The sequence below is a fragment of the Scyliorhinus canicula genome, chromosome 1 (assembly GCF_902713615.1).
Source record: "Scyliorhinus canicula chromosome 1, sScyCan1.1, whole genome shotgun sequence".
NCBI classification, from domain to species: domain Eukaryota; kingdom Metazoa; phylum Chordata; class Chondrichthyes; order Carcharhiniformes; family Scyliorhinidae; genus Scyliorhinus; species Scyliorhinus canicula.
The window spans coordinates 108,892,930-108,918,223 of NC_052146.1; the positions used below are offsets into that span (position 1 = coordinate 108,892,930).

The following is a 25,294-nucleotide window of genomic DNA, read 5'->3' on the forward strand; positions in this document are numbered from 1 at the left end:
TCAAAATAGCCAGGACATAGGGCCTGGGCCCTTTGGAGAACTGCTGATGCACAGTCTGCAGTTTAACTTGAGTTCAGTAGTAGCTGTACAATGACACTACTGTACAGATGCCGGTTATTGCCAGGTGATCGAACATGATTTGGACTCAAAACCTTAACTGAGTTTGCTGTCTGATTTGAGCATTTCCAGAATTTTCTATTTTTATTTCAGATTTCCAACATCTTTTTGCTCTTGTATTAGTGAAATATAACGGCAGCCTAACTCGTACATTAAATGTAAAAACAGTTGATCAGAAAATCAAAATAATTGACCAGACAGGGGAAAGAAAACGACTGACTAAAGCCCGTTGCTGCAGCACAAATCCCAGTCCACTGCCATCCTGCAAACGCTCCAAGCGGGGGGCCAATAGCGAGGACCCTTACTCGGCGCGGTAGATTGACATCATTCCGGTCCAATAAGCGTCCAGGGCTACACTGGCACCGCCCACTGTGACAATGCTTGACACTAAGCGCAGCCAATGGTAATGGGAGGGAGGCGGGACGCCGCCGGAGAGGTAAGCAATGAGAGACCTCCTTATTGAGAGGTGCATTGGCCTGGCTGACAGGCCTTTCAAACTGAAGCCGCACGGTACCGGGGAGGAGAAGCCGCCGCCACCGTCGTCAGAGATGATCGATCAGAAGCGCAAGGCGCAGGAAATGGCGCTGGTGCCGTCCAAGCGGCCGAGGAATGAAGCGGCGCAGGGGGGGCCGCAGCAGGCCGTGGTACAGGCGGTGAGGCCGGAAACGCCGGGTCTGCACTAGGGGCAGGGAGGGTGGAGTCGGACCGTCCTCCCCCCACCACCTGCGGTCGCCACCCCCGTTAATATCTCGGGTTTTCCACCTCTGCAGCCTTGTGTGTTTAGATTTCCACCGATCTAAAGATCCAGAAACAACCAGGCCACGTGACGTCATCGCCGAGCGCCGGTCCGGCCTGAGCACATCACAGAATGGTTACAATTGACAGGAAGAGACCATTCGGTCCTTCATGTCTGTGTTGTCTCACTAAAGGGAGTCCTGCGCCTGCTTCCTTTTCAGATAATAATCCTGTTCCTTTTGAATGCCTCGATTCGATCTGCTTCTACCGCCACTCTCAGACGGTGCGAATCAGATCCTAACTACTCACTGCATTTTCCTTGTGTTGCTGCTGCTTCTTTTGCCACTTGTCTGTGCCCTCATGTTCCTGACTATTCCACCAATGGGAACAGCTTTTCCCTATCTACTCTGTCCAGACACTTAATAATTTGTAAAATCTCTATCAGATCCCTCTTGACCTTCTCACTTTCCAAGGAAAACAGATCCATCCTCTCCAATCTAATAATAATTGCTTATTGTCACAAGTAGGCTTCAATTAAGTTACTGTGAAAAGCCCCAAGTCGCCACATTCTGGCGCCTGTTCGGGGAGGTCGGTATGGGAATAGAACCCGCGCTGCTGGGCTTGTTCTGCATTACAAGCCAGCTATTTAGCCCACTATGCTAAACCAGCCCTTTCTCCACATAACTGAAGGTCCTCATCCATGGAACCATTTTTGTGAATCTTTTTTGCACTGTCTCCAATGCCATTACATATTTCCTACAGTGTGGATGTAGTACTCCAGTTGAGGCTGAACTAGTGTTCTGTACAAGTTTAACATAACTTCCTTGCTTTTGTAAAATAAAAGCAAATTACTGTGGATTTTGGAATCTGAAACAAAAAATACTGGACAATCTCAGCAGGTCTGAAAGCATTTGTGGAGAGAGAAGGGAGCTAATGTTTCAAGTCTGGATGACTCTTTGTCCAAGCTTGTCCTTGCTTTGGACTCTGTGTCCCTATTAACAAAGTCTAGGATGCCATATACTTCATCAACTGCACTCTTAACCTGTCCTGATACCTTCAATGACCTATGCACATGTACACCCAAGTCCCTCTGCTCCTGTGCCACTTTCTGATTACAAACATTAAAACCCCAGAGTACTGTGCAATTTTGAGCTCCAAACTAAAATACGGTTATTGAGATTAAAAACAGAAAATGTTGGAGCTACTCACAGGTCAGGCAGCATCTGTAGAGGGAGAAACCGTTAACATTTAGAGTTTGATAGCCTTTCATCAGAACTCTAATAGGATATTTTGAGGCTTGATAAGTGGGCACAGCATTATCTTAAATTAACGTTAGCCGGATAAGGGTGTGAAAGAGAAAGGAATTGTAAGTCACACTAATGGAATGAGATGATGGTTGTGGGTTCATAAATATTGGTAAGTAGCGTATTGGAATTCTGGAAAAGAGCGGACTTAACTTTGGGAATTTGATGAATAAGGGGAAAGGAGGAAAGACTTGCTTTTATATACTATGGAATAAGTTAAAGTAACGTCTCTATAATCCCAGATGACCATAGGCTGCTTTCCCCTTTGAGGACATGAACTGATTGGTGGTGATTTAACCTGAGGATCACCACACCTCCGGCGAGGGGCAAGGTTGAGAAGATGGGGCCTTCATGAATAAATCAGCCGGTGCAGGAGTTGAACCCACGATGTTAACCTCACTCTGCATCGCTATGGGAAAATGGATGGAACTAAAGGCTGACAAGTCCCCTGGACCTGATGGCCTGCATTCTAGGGTCTTAAAATAAGTGGCTGCAGAGAGTGGTTGTAACCTTCCAAAATTCCGCAAAGGTTCCAGTTGATTGGAAAATCACAAATGTAACACCTGTGTCAAAAAAGGGAGACAGAAAGCAGGAAACTATGGGCTAGTTAGCTTAATATCTCTTCATTAGGGAAATTCGTGGAATCCATTACTAAAGAGGTAATAGGACATTTAGGCCTGTAACCTCAGGTTTGGGGGCTACCCCAAAGATGTGCAGCAGATCCCACCCCAACAGGTAAGGATTGCACGGCAATTGCCCGAGAAGTTCAAACTTCCATTGCGTAATTGTGCTGCATGGCAACCATCTGAAAATACAATGTAAATCACAAACTTCAGATAGTTCTGACTGCCTTACAGTAATAGTTCCTCAAGAAAAGTTAGAATTTAAACCACTTCTAACTTCTGGGGCAGCTATAGTACTGACCCCCAACCCTCCCAAACCCCCACAGGCTGGATTTCAACTTCTAGAAATTTGGAGCAGCGTGGAAATCCAACTCTCGTTGCTATTCCATGGAAGTTATTAGAAAATCATAATACTATCGGGCAGAGTCAATGTGGTTTTGTGAAAGACAAATCATATTTGATAAATTTGAGGACAAAACAAGAAGGGCAGCTATAGGGGAAACCAATAGATGTATTTGGATTTCCAAAGGGCATGCAGTAAAGTGCCACATTAAAGGTTATACACAAGCTAGGGGCATATGGAGATGATATATTAGCATGAATAGAGGACTGGCTAATTAGCAGGAAACCGTTGAGATAAATGGGTATCAGTGCTGGGGTCCCAATTATTTACTATCATCTTTTCATGACGTGCCTGCTTCTGTCAATATAATTTGAGGCATATCACAAGTATGATCTCAATGGAGGCTACAATATGATTGATAGGGTGTAGCTGGGTAAACTCTGATTTTGACATTTGACACTATAGGATCAGCAGAACATGTGCTGGTTCCAATTTGGCTGTGTGCCCATGAACTGTGTTCATATTGTGCTTTTTTGGGGGCAGTGAGCTTTTTTACTTGAACTATGTCCATAGTGCCCTTTTATTTTAGGATTTTCTTTTTGGGGGGGGGGGGGGGCAGCTGGGGAGTGATCTTGTGCAATAATTTGATTTGGAATTTAGGCTTTGAGAGACCTGCATCCAATTTTATGTTGTACAGTCTATACAAGCTGTTGTAAGATGGGTGGGAAATGGCATTGGACATTCTTACTGATCTAATTTCCTCATTTGCTTTTCTGCCAATAATTTAGGGTCCCCCGAGAACATCAAGTCTTCAAGCTCCTATAATGCTTCTAACGGGTCATGAGGGAGAGGTTTATTGTTGCAAGTTCCACCCAAATGGATCAGTACTGGCATCCGCAGGATTTGACCGACTCATATGTAAGTGATAAAGAGAATTTTGTCTTTATTCTGTTTTCAGCCATACAGGATTGGTAAAGTAGATAGATATAAGCAAATAGATATCTTTAATTTTAATAACTTTAATTATTTTGGAATAAAAACAGAAAATGTTGGAAAAACACAGCAGGTCTGGTAGCTTCTGTGGAGAGAATCATTTCAAATTCAATGTGACTCTTTCAGAACTCCAGCATCACAAGTATTTTGCTTTTATTTTACTGTTAATTATTTTAGAACTGCTTAATATGCAATGCTCTGATTATTTCGTTAATAGTCGTGCAATCATTTGCCCCATTATACCAATAGTAGCTTTCGTTGGAATGTTATCCTTTGGTGATAATTTGGCAACAGTGGTTAGCACTGTGGCTTCACAGCGCCAGGGACCTGGGTTCGATTCCTGGCTTGGGTCACTGTGCGGATTGTGCACATTCTCCCCGTGCTTGCGTGGGTTTCCTCCGGGTGCTGTGGGCTCCTCCCACAAGTCCCAAAAGACATGCTTGTTAAGTGAATTGAACATTCTGAATTCTCCATCTGTGTACCCGAACAGGTGCCAGAATGTGACAACCTGGGGGATTTTCACAGTAACTTCATTGCAGTATTAATATAAACCTACTTGTGACACTAGTAATGATTTTTATTACAGTACTGTAGTGCATAATTTAAATGAGAACAAAGTCCATACCGAGCATGTTTAGCCTCCCGGCATTCGCAGCGCGAAGAAACACCATTCTATCAAACAGCATTCGGGTTAGATAGGGGCCTCAGTGGGGAATGAGTGGCCAAGGCCCCGCATCGCTGGTTTTCTGCACTTGAGGAGCTCCGTGGGCACCTCAATCAAACATTACTTGTGTCTACAGCACAGAAACAAGCCAGCAGACCCATAAAGTTGTTTATGTTCCATATGAACTTCTATACATTAACTTCCCTCCACAGATGCTGCCTGACCTGCAGCATCACCAATATATTATTGCAAGAAGTCTCACAACACCAGGTTACAGTCCAACAGGTTTGTTTTGAATCATTAGCTTTCGGAACGCAGCTCCTTCCTCAGGCCTCGGGTGGCTGTCTATGTGGAGTTTGAACTTTCTCCCAGTGTCTGCGTGGGATTCCTCCAGGTGCTCCGGTTTCCTCCCACAATCTAAAGATATGCAGGTTAGGTGGATTGGCCAAGCTAAATTGCTTAGTGTCCAAATGTTTAGGTGGGGCTACTGGGTTACAGGAATAGGGTGGAGGGGTGGGATTTCCAAGGGCCAGTGCAGACTCGATGGGCCAAATGGCCTCCTTCTGCACTGATTCTATGAGAATGCTTGTGAAATTCGGTCATCTCAATTTAACAAAACAGCACCTTTTTAATATTTTGGTAAGTGCTCAAAAGGCTATGGCCAGTAATGTCCGACCCCTTTGTGGCAGCTCAAATAAAAGCCCATTGACGTTTGGCAGGACTGGAAGATCCCAGTGGAGGGTGGGGCTGTGAAATCTTACCCTATGTGTGGTTTAAGGTCCTTCATGTTCTTATTTCCCATTCTTTTTAGTGTTATGGAATGTGTATGGAGACTGTGATAATTATGCTACATTGAAAGGCCACAGTGGAGCTGTCATGGAATTGCATTACAACACAGATGGCAGGTACAGTAATATTGGAGTGTCATATTTAAAGGAAGCTGATTTGCTGTTTGACAAGTGATTGAGCTGTATCAGAAAGTATAGAATGGCATTTTGTGAAATTTGGGGACAGTTGGCAGAGGTTGAATCTTTTCCAGTCCTGCATGTTCCTGTGTTCCTTTGTGTGAGAAAATGCTTCAATTTTAATGAGTTACTTGATGCCATGCCATTAGAAAAAGAAAGACTTGCATATGTGTAGCACTCTTCATGACCACAAGATGTTTTAAAATGTTTTACAGTCAATTAAGTTATTTTGAAGTGTAGGCGCTATAGGAACCCTGGCATCCAATCTCACTGTCTCAAACACATGATTCTCTCGGATTGGCATCAGCCTTGACCCCGCCCCAAATGTAAAACGTTGCCAAAATAGCCTCCATATCTTCAGAGTGGCCACCACCAGTGTATTTCTTTGGGGCAAATGGAAGTGGGGCTGTTGCCATCACCCGTACCCCAACCCCCTACAAGAGCCTTCCTCCATCTTCACCCACAATGCCTCTGGCTCCCTACCCCAGACCCGCACCGCACGTTCTCAGCGTTCGCTGCCCAATAATAATAATATCAGATTCGGCAAAGCCAAACCCCCTGGGCGCGATTCTCCGCTCCCCACGCCGGGTGGGAGAATCGCGGGAGGGCCGGGCGACTCATTTCACGCATCCCTGGCGCCCCCCCGCGATTCTCCCACCCCCCGCTCGGAAGAATTGCCGCTCACCGTTTTCCACGCTGACTGGTGATTCTCCAGCCCAGATGGGCCGAGTGACCTGCCATTCGCGACCGTTTCACGACGGCGGCAATCACACCTGGTTGCTGCCGTCGTGAACATGGGCGCCAAAGGCCCGTTTGAAGCTTGTGGGGGGCGGAGAGGGGAGTGAGCACCACGGCCGTGCTCGGGAGGGGACTGGCCCGCGATCGGTGCCCACCGATCGTCGGGCCAGCATCTGAAAGCAACGCACTCTTTCCCTTCCGCCGCCCCGCAAGATCAAGCCACCACGTCTTGCGGGGCAGCGGAGGGGAAGACGGCCACCGCGCATGCGCGGGTTTGTGCCGTCAGCCGTCGTGATGTCAGCTGCGCATGCGCGGGTTGGAGCCGGCCAACCTGCGCATGCGCGGCTGACGTCACATAGGCGCCGCTGTCACGTCATTCTCGGCGCGCCACCTTGACGCAAGTGTCAAGGCCCGGCGGCCGAGAATAACGGAGCGCCGCTCCTAGCCCCCCGGGTCGGGGTGAAAACGGTGAGAGGAGCGGCCTCTCGGACGAGTTTCACGGCGGCCTTCCCGATTTTTCCCGGGAGCGGAGAATTCGGCCCCCTGACTGTCGCCCTCTCTGAAGCACTGTCTTCCAAATCCTCGCTACCGTAGCTGCCAGACAAATGACAAAATCAACCTTACCACCCCCCAAAAAAAAATCACTTTCGGCAAGAAGACCAGTAAACAAGGGAATAAAAATAAAAATTGGGCAAAGCAGTTACCTTTAACGCCTGCACCCGACCTGCCAATGATAGGGGGAGGCTGTCCCACCTCAACAAATCAGCCTTGACCTTGCCCACCAGGCTCCGGAAATTCAATTTACAGAGCCGGACGCGATCCCGAGCCACCTGCACACCCAGATACTTGAAGTGAGTAGTCACCACACAAAATGTCAATCCCCCCCAAAGCCAGCTCCCATCCCTGATGGGGAGGGCAAAAAGCATTTGTTCTTATCCAAATTCAATTTGTATCCCGAAAAAGTCTCAAAATGCTTAAGCAGCCCCATTATATAGGACAGCATGATGGCATAGTGGCTAGCACAGTTGCTTCACAGCTCCAGGATCCCAGGTTCGATTTCCAGCTTGGGCACTGTCTATGTGGAGTCTGCACATTCTCCCCGTGTCTGCGTGGGTTTCCTCCGGGTGCTCCGGTTTCCTCTCACAGTCCAAACATGTGAGGGTTAGGTGGATTGGCCATGCTAAATTGTCCTCCGTGTCTAAAAAGGTAAAGTTCGGTTACGAGGATAGGGTAGTGGTGTGGGCTTGAATAGAATGCTCTTTCCAAGGGCCGGTGCAGACTCGATGGGCCGAATGGCCTCCTGCTCTGTAAATTCTATGAGATACCACCATGGGAATGAAAGGTCATCAGCACCCTATAGTCCAACCCCCTTCAATTATCCTGGCTCCTCAGCAGAATGGCCAAGGGCTCTCATCATCAGCGCAAACAAAAGGGGGGACATGGGACACCCTACCTCGTTCTCCCATGCAGCTGAAAATATCCAGAGTTCACCTCATTCGTATGAACACTCTCCTTCATTTCCTTATACAACAGTTTGACCCACACTGCAAACGTAGCCCAATCCCAAATCATTCCAACACCGCAAACAAGTAACTCCACCATGTCTTGCTCCCCCTGTTCCTCTTCTGATGAGAGCACCATGTTTAACAAATGCTGAACATTCAAGGACAATGCCTACCTTTTACAAACCATGTCTGATCCTCCTCCCCCCAACCACCTGCGGAAGGCCCTTCTCCAACCTAAGCGGCAACACTTCAGCAAGGTTCTTGGCATTCACATTCAACAAAGATATTGGCCGATACGATCCACACTCCACCAGGTCCTTATCCTTTTTTAACAACAGCAAAATTTGTCTCCGGAAGCGCCTCCCACACACACGGACACGCGCGCACACACACACACACACACACTTACTTCCACCGTGAGACACTCCAGCCCCAACAAAGGTTCCATCAAATCCAACTCATACCCTGGGGCTCTGACCTATACAACCTCTTATAAAATTCCTCAAATGCCCGATTCATCTGCTCCAGCGCAACCTCTTGCCCATCCCAGACCTAAACAATCTTCCGGGTGTGACCGGCCGGCAGATCTGTCCCTCCAGACTGGCCTTCTCCCCGTACACCACACTAGTTGCCCACCTCACCATTTTTTAATTCCTTTGCGGGATGTGGGCGTCACTGGTTAGGCCAGTCTTTATTGCCCATCTCTAGTTGCCCTTCAGAAGGTGGTGGTGAGTTGCCTTCTTGAACCGCTGCAGTCCTTGCAGTGTAGGTATATCCATGGTACTGTTAGGGAGGGAGTTCCAGGATATTGCCCCAGCAGCAGTGAAAGAACAGCGATATATTTCTAAGTTAGGGTGGTGAGTGACTTGGAGGGGAAGTTCCAGGTTATGAGGTTCCCAGGTATCTGCTGCTTTGGTTCTAGATGGTAGTGGTCATGGGTTTGGAAGGTGCTGTCTAAGGAACCTTGGTGAGTTACTGCAGTGCATCTTGTAGACAGTACACAAGGCTCTCACTGTTGAAAATGAAAATTGCTTATTGTCACGAGTAGGCTTCAATGAAGTTACTGTGAAAAGCCCCTAGTCGCCACATTCCGGCGCCTGTCCGGGGAGGCTGGTACGGGAGGCTGTTCATAGGTGATGGAGGGTTTGAACGTTTGTGGAAGGGGGAGCAATCAAGGGGCTGCTTTGTCCTGGGTGGCGTTGAGCTTCTTGAGTGTTGTTGGAGCTGCACTCATCCTGGGAAGTGGAGAGTATTCCATTACACACCTGACTTGTGTCCTGAAGATGGTGGACAGGCTTTGGGTGGGTCAGGATGTGATGTACTCCCCATAGGATTCCTAGCCTTTGACCTGCCCTGGTAGCCACAATATTAATATGGCTAGTCCAGTTCAGTTTCTGATCAACGGTAATCCCGCCCCCCCCCGGTTGTTGATTGTGGGGGATTCAGTGATGGTAATGATTGAATGCCAAGGCGTACCACTTTTCCTGTCGGCAAAATGTCAAACTGCATTTGCAGTTCCTTTTTACTGGCCAAAGGTTCCAGAGTGGGATCCCCGCATACTTCCCATCCACTTCCAAAAGTTTGTCTACCAACCGCTGCCACTCCTCTCTTGTCTCCCTATCCACCTGCGCCTTAAATGAGATGTTCCCGCCCCTCACCAGTACCTCCCAAACCACTAATGGTGAGGCCTCCCCATTTTTATTGAACCCCACATTTTTTTTAAATTTAGAGTACCCAATTCATTTTTTCCAATTAACGGGCAATTTAGCGTGTCCAATCCACCTACCCTGCATATCGTTGGGCTGTGGGGGTGAAACCCACGCAAACACAGGGAGAATGTGCAAACTCCACACGGACAGTGACCCAGAGCTGGGATCGAACCTGGGACCTCGGCGCTGTGAGACTGCAGTGCTAACCCACTGCACCACCGTGCTGCCCAATTATTGAACCCCACATAATTATCAATCACCTTTGCCATCCTCACACAAAAACTCGGATCCACAAGCAGCCCCACATCCAACCTCCACGTCGGCCTCGGTACAGGCCCCTTCTCCAAGACCACATCCGACCTCCACGTCGGCCTCGGTACAGGCCCCTTCTCCAAGACCACATCCGACCTCCACGTCGGCCTCTGTACAGGCCCCTTCTCCAAGACCACATCTGACCACGTCGGCCTCTGTACAGGCCCCTTCTCCAAGACCACATCCGACCTCCACGTCGGCCTCTGTGCAGGCCCCTTCTCCAAGACCACATCCGACCTCCACATCGGCCACTATGCAGGCATCTTCTCCAAAACCACATCCACCAAGTGTAGAGCATGATCTGAAATAACAATCACCGAGCATTCCGCTTTCCTCGCCCCCGACAACAACAACCTCCCCATAAGAAAGAAATCAATCCTCGAATATACCTTGTGCATTGGTGAGAAAAAGGAATACTCTCTGCCCCCTGGAGGCAAGAACCACCATGGATCTGCTCGCCCCCCCCCCCCCCCATCTTCATAAACACTGCCAACACCCTTGCCACTCCCCACAAAGGGGTCAACGAGCGCTGCTTAAATCAATCCATCTTTGAATGCAACACTGTGTTTAAATGCCCACCTAAAATTAACTGATGCGTGTCCAGGCTCATGTCCCCTTCCACCGACCTCTTGCGCTCGTCCTCCACCCAAAATGGCCCTCTGGCCCCGCCCCACAAATGAGACCAAGACCTGCCCCTTGTCACCATCATCCAACTGCCCCTCCCCAATCCTTTGCATGTTCCCAATCCCCTGAACAGTCACCTTCTAGGCCAGTCGAAATCTGTCCAACCAGGCTCAGCTAGCTGTTGCCCCTCCCCCCACCACGTTCCCATTCACCAGCCAACCTGTTTTCTAGCAAGGTGGCCCTCACCAGAACCCCACCCTCCACATACCTAACACAACAACTAACAGAGAAGCACCCCCCCCCCCCCCCCCCCCCCCCCATATCCAACCCTTCTAAACAACCCAACATGTTATACCCTAAAACGAAGGGGAAAAACCACAACACATTATCCCAACTATAACATGAGAAATCAAAGTCCAAACTCAGTTCGGTCCCAGTCCTTCAACTTCCTCACCATCTCGGCGCATAGACCACCCCAAACCATCACTTTTATAAAGCGCTGCCTTCGCCCTATTAAAGGGCATCTGCCTTCTTCCCAGCTCCACCCTGACACCCTTGTATATACGAGTACTATGCCCTTTGGACCTCGCCTCCCGATTCCGCTTGGCCCATCTCAAGATCTTCTCCTTCATCTAATAGCCGTGAAAGCAGACTATCACAGGTCTTGGTGGATCATCCGCCTTTGGCTTCGCTGGAGCGACTGATGAGTCCTATCGAGCTCAAAGAGGGAAGTGTTCTCCTCCTCTCCCAACAATCTGGCAAACATCCCCCAAAAATACTCAGTGCCCACTTTCAGCCCCTCAGGCAGTTCCACAATCTGAAGATTCTACCACCGTGACCTGTTGTTCAGGTCCTCCACCTTGGCTCTCACCCTTTATAACTTTCCTTGACCGTCTGCAGCTCCTCTCCCATTGAGGTGAGCTAGTCGCTGTGCTGCGACAATGCCTCCTCCACCTTTCCATGCTCCTGCATCGTCTCCAATGTCTTTCCAAGAGCCTCCTTTATTGGGGCCAGTGTATCTTCCACCAACTGTTTGAGCGTTCCCACCATCACCTACCCATGCCGTTCAAAATGCTTGGCAAACTGCCACTCGAACTCTACTGCCATCATTTCAGCCAGCATGTCCACCATAATGGCTGGAGCCCCACCCAGCAAGCTTGCTCCCGCCATCTTTCCTCCCACAGAACCTCACACCGAGCTCAGGCCCTCAGGTGGACTAGCATGCGTTCCTTTTTGTGCCATATTCTTTCGTTAGGATTTCAGTATCCTCTCCCAGAACTTTACTGAAGACAGCACGTATAAAAAGTCCACCAAAATGAAAAGGGCCAATAAACAAGGATTCAAGTGGGAGCCACCCAACGTGCGTCCTCCACTTACATGTCACCGCCAGACGTTCTGGCCTGTGGATTGGTAGTTGAATTTCTAGGATCTTGGATCTCAGGGGCAGCAGGGTAGCATGGTGGTTAGCATAAATGCTTCACAGCTCCAGGGTCCCAGGTTCGATTCCCGGCTGGGTCACTGTCTGTGTGGAGTCTGCACATCCTCCCCCTGTGTGCGTGGGTTTCCTCCGGGTGCTCCGGTTTCCTCCCACAGTCCAAAGATGTGCGGGTTAGGTGGATTGGCCATGCTAAATTGCCCATAGTGTCCTAATAAAAAAGTAAGGTTAAGGGGGGGGTTGTTGGGTTACGGGTATAGGGTGGATACGTGGGTTTCAGTAGGGTGATCATGGCTCGGCACAACATTGAGGGCCGAAGGGCCTGTTCTGTGCTGTACTGTTCTATGTTCTATCTCGGTGAATTTGAAATTGCCAAAGGTTGTGGAGTCTGTCTCTGACAGAATCTCCCACTTTCGGGGTGTAATGCTGTTTATTAGCTTGGCTGTTGCACGACTTACAGCGAGTTTGATGGCTTTTGATGGAACTCTCTGCCTCCAAGCAGCTTCTTACTGATTTAAAAGCAGATTGCAAAATATGATTCCCTCATCAAGTGGTTTCCACAAGGTCAATCCTTTTTCCTAACAAAGGGACACAAGTTCAAAATGCTAGGATCACACAATTTGGAGCTGCCATTTTGATATCCTGCATGTGTCCGGTTTTTCAAAGTATTAACAGAAAGTTCTTAATATGCTGGTATCTGGCACTACCTTGCACATAGGTTAATTGTTTTGCTTTGTCTTCAGCATGCTTTTTTCAGCATCAACAGATAAAACAGTAGCAGTGTGGGACAGTGAAACAGGTGAAAGAATCAAGAGGTTGAAAGGCCACACTTCCTTTGTGAACTCCTGTTACCCGGCAAGACGAGGACCACAGTTAGTCTGTACAGGAAGCGATGATGGAACTGTAAAGGTGATTGCAATTTACTTTTGCTAACTAAGTGGTTTATGGGATAGAACTGAAAGACGAATTCTAAAGCAGAGGCTTGCAAGGATAGAATTGTAGAATTTACAGTGCAGAAGGAGACCATTTGGCCCATCAAATCTTCACCAGCCCTTGGAAAGAACACCCCACTTAAGCCCACACCTCCAACCTATCCCCGTAACTCAGTAACCCCACCTAACCTTTTTTGGATACTAAGGACAATTTAGCGTAGCCAATTCACCTAACCTGCACATCTTTGGATTGTGGGAGGAATCCGGAGCACACGGAAAAAACCCATGCAGACACGGAGAAGGTGAAGAATCCACACAGACAGTGACCCAAGCCGAGAATCGAACCTGGGACCTTGGAGCTGTGCTAACCACTGTGCTACCATGCCACCCAGGATGAAAATATCCTGGCCTGGACTGAACAGATTCCAGTATAAATGTATTACCCTCTCCTTGGGATAATTGTGTTTGGTAGGGAGCGGGGCCCTGCCAATAGCTCAGTGAGTTTATCCAGTGAATAACTAAGCCAGACAGACCAGAAATGCCAAGTCCAACCTTGGATCTGTGCTGAATTTACTGATTTGAGCTAGGGTTGCAATTGCATGATTAGCTTTGGCTTCCGTGCTAGCAAAGAAAGAGAAGTGTTAGCAGGATTTCTGCTTTTGATTGGCCATTTCGTTACTCCCTGCTAGAAACTACATTTTGGCTGAGAATGGAATCTGGATGGTTTTCATTGTCAATTCTCTAGCCTCGTACATCAAGAATTGCTATTTGTGTAAAGTGCCAAAGGTTGGTGGCAACTGTTGAGCTGAACCCCAACAAAGGTCAGTGCCTTCAGAAGAGAGGCACAAACGGGCAAATATATTGGTTAGATTGTTTGTGCGGGTAATATAATTAAACTTCGACGGGTCTAATTATTGCTCAAATTTGAAACATGTGAGTAGGTGTGTAAAGAAAGTCATACTGTTAACAGAACGTACAAATTATCCATAGGTCACTGTTCGAAAGGAATACATTAAAATTGCCATCCTTCAGCAAAAGACCAATGTGTATTAGACTTTAGACTAATATGTATTGTTTGTAAACTAGTTACTGTTTATGCAAATTCTGTTCCTGTGAAACACCTCCTACTACAAAATGGGAGCAGGTTTCTCCTTTCTTCATTCACTTGCTCCACCTCTCCTTTATCTTGTTTGCTTCTCTTCTTCCCTCGTTTGCACACCTTTCTTCCCCCCTCCTCTCTTTACCCTGTCCATTGTGTCTTGTCTTTTTTTTAATGATCTTTATTTTCTTTAATGTATTTTTATATCTAATTTGCATGTTTGATTCCCTAGCTATGGGATATTCGAAAAAAGGCTGCTATCCACACGTTTCAGAACACATACCAAGTACTTGCGGCAACATTTAATGACACAAGTGATCAGATTATCTCTGGTGGTATCGATAATGACATTAAGGTAAGATGCTCCTTCGGGTCATTCATTAGCCACAATCAACATCAAAAATAACAGTCTTAGAATCCATTAAAATTTATGGTTGCAATTTTTTAGTAAAATGACACTTTCCCTGTTCCCTGGGTGAGTTTCAGCAAGTGCAGGCGTATATTTGAATACTGGCCGTCTTTGCCCTCGGTTTAACAGATAGGCTTCCTAAGAAATGGCCAATTGTATAGCTTGGCTTAGTGGTCAGAGAGATTTTATATGGATCTACTTTGTAGGTACTGCTCTCTATGGGAATGCATTAGGTGAATTGGACATTCTGAATTCTCCCTCTGTGTACCCAAACAGGCACATGAGTGTGACGACTAGGGGATTCTCACAGTAACTTTATTGCAGTGTTTATGTAAGCCTTCTTGTGACAATAAAGATTGTTATATATTCCATGGTTTATGGACCCATCAGACACCTACTGACATACTTATCACATGAAGTTCCAGCTTTTTGAGAAATGGTTACCTTATACTGTTTCTAAAGAGCATCTCTGTCAAATCATTGGGCAAAATGTTTGGAATCTGTCCTTGCTTTTAATCCTGATTCACTTCTAATTTGGTAATACTACAGTTGGCAGCAAATCATAACTACTAACGGTATCTCACCTGAATCTTTTTTGGTGGGAATTTTGTAGCAGGAATGGAAAATGCCTGTCAGAATCAGGCAGCAGAAATCTTATCTGCTGTTTTCTAGAATAGACTACTGAAGTTCTATTGTTCAAGATCGGAGTAGTAACCAATGATCCTCCAATGTTCTGGCTCTGCTAGCGTGCTAATGATAGTTGTTGCTACCTATTGTGTGTAGCTATTAAAAATGTCTACTTGGAGAACCTATTATTTTGTTCCAAAAATCATAGAATGGTTACAGCACAGAAGGAGCCCATCATGTCTGTGCTGGCTCTCTGAAGGAGCAATTCACCTGGTGCCATTCCCCGGCCTTCTCAGCACAGCTCTACATGTGCTTCCTTTTTAAGATAATTGTTGAGGGAGTTCTTTATTTGTTCTCAATTTTATTTTATGGGGCTTTGATTAAAGTATAATTTTCCCCAATATCTTGCCCAAGTGGCCATTCTGTTTCTTTTAAATATTTTTTTATTGTCCTCCTTTTTCACATTTTCTCCCAAATTTACACCCAACAATAATCAGTAATGAATGTAATGTCAATCCCCATATCAATAACAATGATCTCATCCTCCTACCAAACCCCCAAACATTAGCCCGCATGTTAACATAAATAAATGACAAAAAGGAATTTAGGAATCACCCATAGTCACCATTAACACATACAGTCCCCCTTCCCCTAGCCCCCACCCCCCTAATGTTCGATGTGATCCAATTCTCGAAAGTGCATAATGAATAGCACCCATGAATTGTAGAATCCCTCCATCCTTCCCCTCAGTTCAAATTTGACCTGTTCAAGCATCAAGAATTCCAGCAGGTTCCCCCGACGCGCCAGGGCACAGGTTGGAGAGGTTGATCTCCACCCTAACAGGATCCACCTTTGGGCGATCAACGATGCGAAGATTACCCTAAACACCTCCTTCCAGTAATCCTCCAGCTTCCAGCTTTGAACAGGACCAAAACATATGAAACATGGTTCGCGCGCCCCCCCCCCCCCCCCCCCCCCCCCCCCCCCCCCCCCGCCCCGCAATGTTCACATACATCTTCTACCCCCCTCAAAGAGCCGTCTCATCCTCGCCCTTGTAAGCTGCGGTGCGCTCTATACACCACCTTCAGCTGTATCAGCCCCAACCTCGCACACGAGGTGGAGGTGGTCACCTTCCGGAGCACCTCACACCAGAACCCCTCCTCCATATCCTCTCCCAACTCTTCCTCCCACTTTGCCTTGATCCCTTCTAGCGGCGCCTTCTCCTCCTCCAAAATAGCTCTGTAAACTGCCGATACTACCCCCTTCTCCAGTCCCCCTGTCGTCAGCACCTCCTCCAGCAATGTGAAAGCTGGCTCTACTGGGAAGCTCTGTATCTCCTTTCTGGCAAAATCTCGAACCTGCATGTATCTAAATATTTCCCCCTGCTCCAGCCCATACTACGCTTCGAGATCCGTCAATCCTGCAAAACGACCCCCAAGAAATAAATCTTTTAGTGTCCTAATTCCTTTCTCCTCCCATCTCCGAAAATTTCCATCCTGGCTCAAATCTATGGTTCCCCCGAATCGGCATTTCCCTTGACCCTGCCCCCAACCCGAAGTGCTGTCGAAACTGCCTCCAAATTCTCAACAAAGCTATTACTACCGGACTCCCTGAGTATCTCCCCGGGGTCGTTGGGAGCGGCGCTGTCGCTAGCGCCTTCAATCCCGACCCCCTACCCAAACTCTTTGGGAGTCAACCCCTCTGACCCAGCTCCGTACATTCTCCACATTCGCTGCCGCAGTACATCTGGTTCGGAAGACCCAAACCCCCTGCCTGCCTTCCTCCCTCTAGTAGCACGTGGCCATTCTTTTAAGGGGAGATGGCGGTATTGTCACTAGACTAGTAATCCACGATTCTGGCTAATAATGGGTTTTGAATCCCACCACAGCAGATGGTGAAATTTGAATGAAAAAGTCTAATGATCATGAAACCATTGGCCAATTGTCCTGAAAACCCATCTGTCATCCTTATCTGGTCTGGCCTGTGTGTGACTCCAGACCCACAGCAATGTGCTTGACTCTTAAATGGCCTACCAAGCCAGAGCAAATAAGGAATAAATGCTGGCCCAGCCAGCGGTGCCCACATCCCTTGCATGAATAAAAATAAATCTTGATGCTTTGATAGGCTACTTAACTGTATTGTGTGTACCAACAGAGCTTCACCCTGTTCTCACCTAGCATCTGCACATAAACATTTCTATTGGGGGTAAGCAGATGGTAACCAGGACTAGAAGCGCTCGCCAGCGTTTCCTTTTTCTACCCAAATCATGGTGGTTCTGTGAGCAATTGTAGCACCCAGCAAAAGGCAACCAAGTAGGATTATATACATTGGAGTTTAGAAGTAGGACTATATTCACTTGAGTTAGAAGAGTGAGAGGGGATCTCATATTAACTTATAAAATTCTAATTGGATTAGACAGGGTAGATTCAGAAAGAATGTCCCTGATGTTGTTGGAGTCCAGAACTAGGGATCAAAATTTGAGGATAAGGGATAAACCTTTTCGGACAGAGGCGAGGAGACATTTCTTCACCCAGAGAGTGGTGAATCTGGAATTCACTACCACAGAAATTAGTTGAGGCCAAAACGTTACGTAATTTCAAGAAGGAATTAGATACAGCTCTTGGGGCTAAAGAGATCAGTGTATTGAATTTGATGATCAGCCATGATCAGAATGAATAGCGGAACAGTTTAAAAGGGCGCAATGACCTACTCCTATTTTCTGATGTATGTTTCTGTGTAAGTCGGCGTGGGCTGGAAACCGCACAAGGCTATCTTGGTTCAGTTGCTCACAGGATGGATTCACTAAACATTGATTCTAGCTTAGATTTTGATATTCAGTTTAGATTTTGAACTTTGTAAGGAAGTCTAAAAAAATAAGCTCTAATAAAACTTTCTGTTCTGCTCGTCTTTTAAGCTAAGGACTTTGAGTACCCTTAAAATCCTTGCTTTAATCATTTTTATAAATTATCACGTTTCTGACTTTGACCAAACCAACTTCTAGCCTCAAAATCTGGAAAATTATGGCGAGGAAGCTTTATCTAATGCTTTCACCTTCATGTGCTGTAATGTAGAATTAAGCAGTTTATCTGAGGATTTTAATTTATTGGATTCTTTCTTGCTGATCACAAAAATTGAAATTGGTTAATGCTAGATATCTCTGCAATGTACAGAGGATATACTTTATGGCCTGGTGTACTAAAGGCAATTGGGAGACCTGGTAGTTCAATATGTCAATACTTGTTAAATGCAGGGCATTAAACATATCCCATGTAAAGCAGTGTCCCTGACAGTTGCCTGGGGCAGTAATAATTTCCTTCCATAGCAAATTGATCTAAGTGGTTGGAACAGAACATTGGGTTTCTCCAATCAATCCAATGGTATGAATTCCCAGGAGGAATTTATTTAAAAGTAATATTTGATTGGCAGCTACATCTGAGATTTAGACAAGTTCAGTTTGTGGAGCATAGCTGAAATTCTGTTTAGTCCCTTCAATGGACACTGTAGCCGACTTTCATTAAATTTGGACCAAAGATACTCTCACCAGTCTGTCTGAAATTGTCAAAGTGGGAGTCTAGTCAGAGGACTTTGTAGTAGCCCTGTATTGTAAGCAACTATATTTGCAGCCTTAGCACAGGATATATGTCTGCCTTGTTTTGGCATTTAAGGAGATATGTAAAACTTGATAATTGGGTATGTTGAGTACAGTTCATTTTCCAGTTTAGTTAATGGGTGCTACTTAAGGGGGGAAAAAACAGAGTCCTATTTTGGGCGCGTTTAGCTGAGTGTTTCTTGGTGCCTACAGCACCGAGAACGACCCTGCTTTAAATGGGATTCTTTTTTTTTGCATCGGCGAGGAATGGCTCATCAGTGCAGGAAGAGATCACAATGCCGTTTTTAAATGCCAGCCAATCTCATGACCCCCCCCAAACACCCCAACTTACCTGTTGGAGGATCCTGGACCCCCCTTCACCCCACCTCATAAGGGCAGGGCATCTCCGGGTTTGACCCCGCACAGTCACCCAGGCACCTTGACACTGCCAGCTTGCTGCCGGGGTACACATGTGGCAGTGCCAGAGTGCATGTGTGGCAATGCCAGGGTGCACAGGTGGCAACGGGAGCCAGGGTACCACCTTGCCCAGAGCCCAACCATCCAGAGGCCTCCGATGGCCAAGGAGCCCAACCCCAAAACCCAGTGCTGTTATGCCTGGTGCACGTTTGTGTGTACCAGTGCTAAATGGTGCCATGGCGAGATCTCCCAGGCATGGGCATTCGTTCCCAGGCCTTGGGAGAATCTGGCGGCGACATATTTAAGTGCGCCTAATTGATCACTTAAGTATGTAAATCTGGATCGCGCTCAATTAGGGCAAGATCCAGATCACGACATCTCGCAAGATGCCATTAGATCTCGCAAGGTGTTCCAAGCGTCACAAATCTCTCAAGAGATTTAACGGCCTTGTTGCATCACCGAGTTGGGCGTGACAAAGTTTTTCAATCACACCCAATGTGTTGCGAATCTAGTGGGGATATATCTAATGTAAGGATTACTAATAAGAATGACCAATGACACTCAACCCAAGGAAAATATTGGGTTTAAAAAGCTAAAAGTGTAACGCTGTCCACCACAGTTCTTTGTTCAAATAAACAAAAAAGATTTCTATTTTTAAGGGATTATTTTGTTCAAACAGTGTGATCCTAGGTCAATCCCTTTTTTAATAATCTTGGGAAATGGATTGCTTTGTAACAGATTGCTGGTTCAAATCCAATCCTAACCCGCTACTTCACGCCCTTTTAAGGGCAGCAGTGACTAGATTTGTAACATTACCACATGTGGAACCAATTCTCAGTCATAAACTAAATTTAGCAGATCTTCACAAACAATGATGTGCCTTCAGAGGGGTTGACTCCCAGTGGGTCAGAATGGAGGGGAGTTTGTGTAGTGGGTTATAATTGAAGGCGCTAGCAACAGCGCCACTTCCGATGACCCTGGGGAAATACTCAGGGAGTCCGGTAGTGATAGCTTTGTTGAGAATTTGGAGGCAGTTTCGCCAGCACTTTGGGTTGGGGGCAGGGTCGAGGGAAATGCCAATTCGGAGGAACCACAGATTTGAACCAAGGAAGTGGGATGGAAATTTTCAGAGATGGGAGGAGAAGGGAATTAGGACACTAAAGGATTTGTTTTTTGGGGGTTGGTTTGCAGGAGTGAAGGAGCTGGGAACAAAATATGGGCTGGAGCAGGGGGAAATGTTCATATATATGCAGGTTTGGGACTTTGCTGGGAAAGAGATGCAGAGCTTACCGGTGGAGTAGGCCTCCACATTGTTGGAGGAGGTGCTGGTGAAAGGGGGACTGGAGAAGGGGGTAGTATCGGCCGTTTACGGGGCTATTTTGGGAGAGCAGAAGGCACCGCTGGAAGGGATCAAAGCAAAGTGGGAGGAAGAGTTGGGAGAGGATATGGAGGAGGGGTTCTGGTGTGAGGTGTTCCAGAGAGTAAATGTCTCCACCTCGTGCGCGAGGTTGGGGCTGATGCAGCTGAAGGTGGTATACAGAGCACACTTCACGAGGGCGAGGATGAGCCAATTCTTTGAAGGAGTAGAAGATGTGTGTGAACGTTGAGGGTGGGGGGAGGAGAGGATTGGGGGGGGGGGGGAGAGGATGGGGGGGGGTGGGGAGAGGATATGGGGGGGGAAGGATGATGGGGAGGGGGAAAGGGATGGGGGCGAGGGGTAGGAATGTGGGAGGAGGATGGGGACGGGGGGGGGGGGGGGGGGCGCAAACCATGTTCATATGTTCTGGTCCTGTCCAAAGCTGGAGGATAACTGGAACAAGGCTTTTAAGAGTAGTTTCTAAAATAGTGCACATGAAACTGGATCTGGACCCCCCGGGAGGCAATATTTGGGGTATCAGACCAGAGGGGGTTGGAAATGGGTGCCGAGGCAGACGCTATAGCCTTCGCTTCATTGATTGCTGGAAGGCGGATCCTGTTGGGATGGAGAGCAACCTCTCCACCCTGTGCCCTGGCGTGGCGGGTCTGTGTCCCACTGGTACAGAAAGTCTTGACTCTTGAGAAAGTTAAGTTTGAACTGAGGGGAAGGATGGAGGGGTTCTACAATTAATGGGCATCATTCATTATGCACTTTCAAGAATTGGATTACATCGGACATGGGGGGGGGGGCGAGGTTGGGAGGGCTTGGGGGGCGGGGGGGGGGGAGGGAGACTACATGTGTTAATGGTGACTATGGGTGTTTCCTGATTCCATCTTGGTTTTTGTTTATGTTCACACACGGGCTGTTTGGGGGTTTGGTGGGAGGATGAGATTGTTGTTGTTGATAAGGGGATTGACAATGTATTCGTTACTGTTTATTGTTCGTTGGTGGGTGTAAATTTGGAAGAAAATGTGAAAAAGGAGAATAAAAATATATTTTTTAAAAACAATGATATGCTTTTCCAGTACCCCTCTCATTAATTGACCTCCGACATCTTTTGTGTGGAATGGGTAATAATCGCCCAAAGGCTTTCTTGATGGCATAGCAAGTTTATACAAACAGACCAGGAAAACCTAGATTTCTGTCCTTGAAATAGGCTGTTTTATCTGATTACAGTCAGTGAAACGTGTGCGTGGGTGCACGCGTGTAGAGAGTATGGTGCAGCTGCCTATCATGCAGTATGATGGCACACATGTTAACACCATTGCTGGTCTTTATCATGGGCATGTGCATACATATAGTTGATCGTCCCAAGTTTGAGATGTCGGGGGAGCGGTATATTGTAAGTTTAAATTTCATTCAACTTGCTTGACCTTCATTATTGCTTTAAAAGAATAACTAGGGAAGGCAGTGGGGGAGAGAGAATGCGATGAATGAAGGAAGCCCAGTAAATCCCTGGATTTGATATGTCTTAAAGGGGTCATGACCTGCTTCTTTATTGCCATGAGCTGCTTTGTTTAGGATATTGCACAAATCCATTGTATGAAAGAATGAGGTCATTCAGAATGTCTGCCAAAAATGAGGAGTCCATGCATCAGTTGTTTTGTAAATTGATAGTGGTCAGGGTGAGTTTATACTTGTTAAAACATTTAGTAATACAGATATTTGAGGTAACCGTAACCGAGGAGTAACTCCATAAAGTGTCTATGTAGATTTGTAACATTTTAGGGAGGCTTGCACATTCTAGCACAAACTGCGTAACTCAGTAGTAGAAGATCTACTGTACAAAATTCACTTTGTTGCACATTGCAAACATAAGGAATTTCTGCTGTGGCTAATCTTGGAACATTAAAAAATTTGTATGTACTTCAATATTGTTTGGTAAGTTGCTGACTGACTTAGGATTTATTTTAAAGTTCAACTTGTTTTTTTCCTGTTAGGTTTGGGATCTACGACAAAACAAGTTAATTTATACAATGCGTGGTCATACAGACTCTGCGACTGGCTTGGCTCTAAGCGGAGATGGCTCTTACCTTCTTTCTAATTCTATGGACAATACAGGTAATAAAAATGTGATTGTGTTACTGTTCTCTTGAAGACCCCTGAGAGTATTAAATAATAATTAAATAGGGCAGGGGGTAACATTCATATATTCCTGTAAAATTTGGGAGAGAATGACAAAAAGTGTAGAAAGTCTGTAATACCGTCTCATATCCCTGGCATGTCCCAAATTTACTTTGCATCCAATGAATTACCTTTAAAATGTAGCACTATTGTAGCCAGTTTGAACATCTACTCCTACAAACAGCAAACCACGGAATGATGCCGCACAGAAGAGGACCATTTTGTTCATCATGACTATGCCAGCTCTTTGAAAGAGCTACCTATTAATCTCTCATCCCTGCTTTTCCCACTATCCCTGTAGGTTTTTTTGTTTTCAAGTGTATATCCAATTCTGTTTTGAATGTTACTATTGAACCTGCTACCACACCTTTTGGGATCATATTTTGGATCAGAACTGATCAGAGGACAGTCCCATGCTACTCCTTGAATCACCTGTGGAGACAAGTGATGGTGCTTCCAGCAAGCACGAAACTGAATCTAGGATGTGTGCTGAGGTCCTGGAGTAAGATTTGAACCAACAGCCTTCTGAATCAGAGGAGAGTGTTACCAAAATGGCAGGGCCTGTCTTTTTGATATTTGCTCACACTAGGACCCCCACATGATGGCTACTTTTTATCAGGACCACTTTGTGTGACCTAACTGCTATGTCAGCTGAAAATGGCGAACTGTGTAGGCTAGGAATCGTACCTGTAACCTTAGTTAAACTGTGTGGCTTAGCTGCTCACGAACATCAAACAGACTTTACACCTTGCTGTTTTTTCACGCTTCTTATAATGCACCCAAGTTTGTTCCTTATAATATTCACTCCACCAATTCACTTTGACTGATGTCTTCTCTATGAAGCAAATGATGGCTTTTTGGGCTGTGTCCCACTGGTGCCAATTTTGTTCTGCAGTATCTTCTATAATTTGCCATGACCGCATTATGTTATTTGACTATGGGGGGCGCAACACCACCTCAGATGACCCTGACTGGACCCATGATCTACTGATTCATATAATTGGGCCTGCTAAATAGTGATAAAGAATGGTAACTGTCATTGAACGTTTCCTTCCAAATCCACAGCCGTTAAGGCCAATTGTAGCTTCACGAACAATATCCCGGCTGAAATCGGCTAACTCAACACAGGTCCAGGATTGTATCTGGGAACTTAAAAGTCTTTCTGGTTTGGCTCTAATGGGCTGAAATGTTGGATCAGACTCTTCTGGGAGTTTTTTAACCATTGAGATTATTGTACATTAAATTACTGAAGTGAAGATTGATAGAAATCATATAATAAACTATGGCATTTGTGGCGAATGAGGTTCTGATTTGAATTAGTTTTGCCTTTTAATTATCAGAGTGTTTCTAAATCTGAAGAAATGTAAATTGCCAAAACAGTATGATTTTTGTGTTTCGATTTACAGTGAGGGTCTGGGATGTCCGTCCCTTTGCTCCAAAAGAGAGATGTGTGAAAATATTCCAGGGTAATGTGCATAATTTTGAAAAGGTAGGGGAGTTTCTTTTAAATTAAATCAGTGCATTAGTGAATCAAAAATAACATGGACTTCTTAAAAGACCCCAGTGGTACTTAGATGTTCTGTCTGAGAATGCTGACCTCCTATGCAACATGAATGCAGTCTGTGATGCAGAATATAAAATGGTCATAAGATGCGGACGTATTTCAATTGTTTATTGTTATTAAGTGGTTATAGTAGTTTAAAAAGTTCAACAAAGGTTATTAATTTTGAAGCTGATATTGAAATCAGAAACAGTCATCATGAAGTCTTTTAAAAAATATTTTAATTTGTTTTTCAACAATTTATACATAAAATACAACGAGAACAGACAACCCCCCCTACACACTCTACCAACAAACACCCCAGTACCTCAAAGAATAGCCCCACTCCCTGCAGCTGACAGTAACCAACTCTTTAAAGTGAAGAATAAACAGACCCCAACTCTTGTGGAACTCCTCAATCGCCCCTCCCCTCCCCACCCCTTCAAGATAAAGTTAATCTTCTCCAAATACAGGAACTTCATCAGGACCCCAAGCCATATGGAGGCACTGGAGAAGAGACTGCCCTCCACCCCAATAGGATCCGCCTACGAGCAATCGGCGAGGCAAAAGTTAAAACGTCTGGCCCTGCTCCCACCTGCAACTCCGACAAGTCCGTTACGCCAAGTATGGGCCCCAGGGGACTGGGCTCATTACCGACATGGTGCTGAAAAACGACCCCAAAATTTCTCCAATTTTGGGCAAGACCAGAACACAGGCACATGGGTGGCCGTTCCTCTCCCACACCTCCCTCTTTCCCCCCTTGCTTAAGGCCCTCCCCCAACAACTTGATAAACATCTCTGGAAAGTACTTCACCAGCCCTCCAGCCCCTTGGACAACCCCACGATCCGAAGATTCTGCTGCCGTGACCTGTTCCCCAGGTCCTCTGTTTTGGCTCTCAACCCCTTATTACTTTCCTCCACCTTCCGCAGCTCTTCTCCCATCGAGACGAGCTGGTTGTTGTGCCATGACAATATCTCCTCCACCTCCTTCAGCACCTCTCCTTGTTCGTGCACCACCATCAAAGTCTTTACCAGAGCCTCCTTTATTGGGGCCAACCTATCGTCCACCAATT

At 46.3% G+C, this 25,294-nt stretch overlaps 1 protein-coding gene across 2 annotated transcripts in view; it reads left to right on the forward strand.

Moving 5' to 3' along the window:
• The first annotated feature begins 567 nt into the window (after nt 1–567).
• snrnp40 (small nuclear ribonucleoprotein 40 (U5)) overlaps nt 568–25,294 on the forward strand; it is a 38,413-nt gene continuing 13,686 nt past the window's right edge. Inside the window, exons 1-7 of one of the 2 annotated variants that reach the window (XM_038797272.1) lie at nt 568–770; nt 3,911–4,040; nt 5,591–5,684; nt 12,811–12,976; nt 14,331–14,453; nt 22,498–22,618; nt 24,088–24,170. In XM_038797272.1, the coding sequence (XP_038653200.1) occupies nt 666–770; nt 3,911–4,040; nt 5,591–5,684; nt 12,811–12,976; nt 14,331–14,453; nt 22,498–22,618; nt 24,088–24,170 (822 nt within the window). In that variant the 5' untranslated portion in view covers nt 568–665. The remainder of the gene's footprint in view (nt 771–3,910; nt 4,041–5,590; nt 5,685–12,810; nt 12,977–14,330; nt 14,454–22,497; nt 22,619–24,087; nt 24,171–25,294) is intronic. The other variant, XM_038797280.1, reaches the window with a different exon arrangement.